Raw genomic sequence first — 4,002 nt, 5'->3', positions numbered from 1 at the left:
CGTCTATCCTTATATTATGTCTATGATCGATACAGTTGCAGCATGTTTTAATGTTACACAATACAGTTTTAGGAAGTTGCTCAAAGTCTAAACTGGTATTGTTGTGATTGTAGGTGTAAAGTTTACCTTCCACCAAACGCCCCCAAAGAAATCCCAGCACCTCCCTTTTGTAAAAATTTCCACCAGCTTCCCTTCTTGTCCCCTTTCCTTTGCCCAGCGCCACCTGTTTTTAATTCCTTTCTCAAGTAAATGTGTTTCTTTACCGGGTGAGACAAACTCAATCTTCTTTCATATCGCATTTGATTTAACCGAACGCATGAACTTCTTTTCTACAAAACGTTTTACAGTCATTGGTCAAGAACACGGGAGCTAGAATTCTGATTGGCAGACATCTTTGTATCTACAGTTTAGTTGAGGCGGGCCGTTTGGTCCAATGCCCCCAGACGGATCTCTTTACACCTACGTTTCAAACGTCTGACTAAATAAATCTTCCTTATTTTAATTGTAAGTAGTTCTTTAAATGTCCTGTGAGATGATATACTTACCCATGTATCCATAACAACCGGAACTTTCAATATCCAGCAAGTTATTTTCGCAATTTACCGTCTATTAAACGAGTGCCCCCCCGGATTAATTACACTCTCTGCAGCTGCAGCTGTGAAGTTGCCGTATTAACCCGATATTTGCTAGTGTGTGATTGAATTAAAATGACTTTTTCTGGAAAGTGCCACAAGATGACATTTGTTGTGAGGTTTGTCTCTTTAGGAAAACAGCCTGAATCCCTTCAGGGGCCTGCCTTTGTACAAGGGCTCCAAGTAAGCTGCACAGAAGTTTGAAAGGTAGAATGTCCTACTTTATGTTTCTGAGAACTGCAGACACACAAACACAGAGAAGCTGATGTTTGCCATCAGAGAAAAAACTTAATCCAGAGGAATACAGCAGCAGGGACACACACAAAAATGTCTCTATAGTCAGTTCATCTCATCTGTTTCTAAGATAGCCTGGATGTTGTTCCAATTATGGCGGTTGGCTGAGGAAAAATAAGTTTTTGACTCTTCTGTTTTGATTGTTAAGGTTGAAATGAGACTAAAAGGATCCGTTTTTACTGTGTGAATATTTCCGTGCTACAAATTCGACAGCTAGCTCTTGTTGAATCTGTGTCACACTCTGTTTATAAGTTCAGCAATCAAATAAGTAATATAATAAGTAACAGGGCTGCAATGGTGCAGTTGGTAGCACTGTTGCCTGGGAGTAAGAAGGAACTGAGTTCAAATCCCAGCCAGCCCGGGTCTTTCTGCGTGGAGTTAGCACGTTCTCCCTGTGTATGCGTGGGTTCTCTCTAGGCACTCTGGCTTCCTACCACAGTCCAAAAACATGACTGTTAGGTTGATTGGTCTCTCTAAACTCTCCTTAGGTGTGTATGTACATGATTGTCTGTTGCTGTGTTGCCTAGTGATGGAGTGGTGTCCTGGGTGACCCCACCGTTTGCCCAGTGACCGCTGTAGATATGCACCAGCACCCCTCACGACCCCACTAGGGAGAAGAGTGTAAGACAATGAATAAGTAATATAATCATATTGGGAGAACTTTATCAACATGCTAGCTAGTTTTTGGACAGCTCTGGCCCAGTTCATGAGTAAACCAGGATGATTTACTCTCAGAATGAGTCTAGATGACATAGGTAGGGATAATACAGTAGGACTTTATTTCATGAGTTCTTGTATTGTTCCTCAACACATTGAAACATCATTCTGTGTCCTTGCTGTGTTGCTGCTCCTTCCACTCCATGATAAGGCGGTGAGCAACAGCATGTTTGGGAGGCAGCCAGACAGCAGGTCGATGATCTCTCCAAGGTGGAGCTTTTACCTGCAGAGCGCATGTGATTTCTTCCTCAGTAAACCAGCGAGCATCCTCCAGCTCCAAGTGGTCCACATTCAGCTGGAACAAAAACAAGTCACATGATATGTGACTTACATTTAACTACACATTTTACCTGCAGCTAGTTCCCAGCGGTCAGTGCTTTTTCTTTTTTTTTTTTTTTTACCTTCTATCTGCTCATTTAAAGCAGAGCTCCAATACAAACGGATTCTAACTATTTTATCCTGACTGATTTGAGTTAACCTAAAGTTTATCAGAAACTCTGTTTGCAAGTGTTAACTTTTAAAAGGCCTAGTCACCTGAGAGTGGGCGGGGCTAACAGTGGCATGGCAGGCCAGCATGAAAGAGCTGTTAGGGAATGGCCAGTGCTGCGATGAACTGTAGATGATGTTCTGTACCTCCAGACCCACCTCTTCTGCTACCTCCCTGCGCAGAGCCTCTTCCAGAGTCTCTCCTAGAAGCAACACACACTCACATATTACCTACCAGGTTTACTTTAGGACTGGGATCATGTCCTGCAGGTTTTAGATATGTCTCTGTTTCACAACACCTGAGTCAAACAATCAGGTCACTAGTAGGACTTTGGAGAACCTGACTGCACTAAGGAGGTAATTCAGCTATGTGATTAAAGTGTGTTGAACCTGGGGTAGATTTATAAATTGCAGGACACCAGCCCTTGACGCCTGGATTTGAGAACCCCTGCTTTAGGACATTACTAGGTGTATCAACAACTGGTGAGACTCACCTATGTCACAGAAGCCAGCAAGAGCACTATACAACCCACGAGGGAAGGACGACTGACGGCCCAACAAACAACGTTTCCCATCAGACACCAGGACAATCACCACTGGAGACATCTGAAGGAAAACCATTCACTGATCAGACTGATAGTCAAATATCCACTGATATGTGTTGGCTAAACTCTGCTTCTGTTTTAACTTTGATCTGGATCAATTCAGACTCATTTCAGTCATGCAATGGCTTTCAAATCAGTTCAGTTCAGTTTATATAGCAGCTATTCACAGCAAATGTTACCTTGAGACACTTCACAAAATAAATCACATACATTTCAATTGATCCTAGTTAGGAAATAATCATTAAGCTCACTTTATTACACAAAGTATCTAAAAAGTTTCTAAGGAAACCCGTCAGATTGCATTGACAGGATTCACTCCTCCTGGACCAGCATGTTGCAACAGCAATGTTCAGTCTTTGCTGTACTGCAGCTTTGTCTCCTCTTCTAAGACAAATTTCTCCCATGGGAGACAAATAAATTATCTTATTATCAATAGGCTATCACTTGCGTTGTCATTTACTTTACAGCAATCTTTCATTCAGGGCATGCATTTTCGCAACAGTAGAGAGGAAAATTCCCATTTATGAGAAAGAAACTTCCAGCAGTACAGTACAAGTGGCTGTCTGCTATAAAATGGGAAGAAAGTTATACATGGTGTTTAACGTTTTTAGAAAGACAAGCATTTGTATTTTCTTCCATTTGCTCTGAAAACCTCAGCGAGAGAGTCCAGTGCACCCAACCGCCATTAGAAGTTACCTAGTTAGAAATTAAACTTCAGCTGTGTGAATCTCAAGAATAAATGGATTGAACTTCGAAAGCAATTTGACCATTCAAACCACTTTACACCACAGCCACATTTTTAAATTGCACTCACAAACATTCACATATTTCTAAAATAAATATGTTAAATGCCAGAGGTGGGACCAAGTCACTGTTTTGCAAGTCTCAAGTAAGTCTTTGTCCTCAAGTCCGAGTGAAATCTCAAATAAAGACCAGGCAAAAGTTGAGTCAAGTCTCAAGTCGGGAGCTTGGAATTTCAAGACATTTCGAGCCGTTTTTCGAGCCCAGATTTCAGTGTATTTAGGTGAATTTTGGTGCTTTATAGTTTGTTACTGTCCACAGAAAAAGTTTGTGTGGCTGCTGCAAACTTTCACTTCACATTCATTTTTATACATGCTGACTTGTGCATAAAACATGGCGCCGCACAGTTTTTGTGTGTACGCACGCTTTATACCCCTGGTCTGGTTCTGGGATAACAGTCCAGGACAGTCCTTGTTCAGATTTTTGAATCGATTAGTTCTGATGGAACCAGTACAGATTTTTAACTA

The 4,002-nt window shown here is 41.5% G+C and overlaps 1 protein-coding gene across 7 annotated transcripts in view; it reads right to left on the bottom strand.

Annotated features, from left to right (window-relative positions):
* Nucleotides 1-1,682: 1,682 nt before the first annotated feature.
* Nucleotides 1,683-4,002, bottom strand: part of nudt13 (nudix (nucleoside diphosphate linked moiety X)-type motif 13) — a 20,052-nt gene continuing 17,732 nt past the window's right edge. For 6 of the 7 annotated variants that reach the window (XM_015021983.1, XM_015021985.1, XM_015021981.1 and 3 more), the window contains 3 exons: nt 2,624-2,735; nt 2,178-2,332; nt 1,683-1,938 (listed from right to left, as the gene is read on the bottom strand). In XM_015021983.1, the coding sequence (XP_014877469.1) occupies nt 1,747-1,938; nt 2,178-2,332; nt 2,624-2,735 (459 nt within the window). In that variant the 3' untranslated portion in view covers nt 1,683-1,746. The remainder of the gene's footprint in view (nt 1,939-2,177; nt 2,333-2,623; nt 2,736-4,002) is intronic. The other variant, XM_015021982.1, reaches the window with a different exon arrangement.

Source organism: Poecilia latipinna, unplaced genomic scaffold (genome assembly GCF_001443285.1).
Source record: "Poecilia latipinna isolate Pla-1442-1.1 unplaced genomic scaffold, P_latipinna-1.0 Scaffold2905, whole genome shotgun sequence".
NCBI lineage: Eukaryota > Metazoa > Chordata > Actinopteri > Cyprinodontiformes > Poeciliidae > Poecilia > Poecilia latipinna.
Note: the sequence above shows the minus strand (reverse complement) of the source record. Positions and strands in the feature narration are given on the sequence as shown.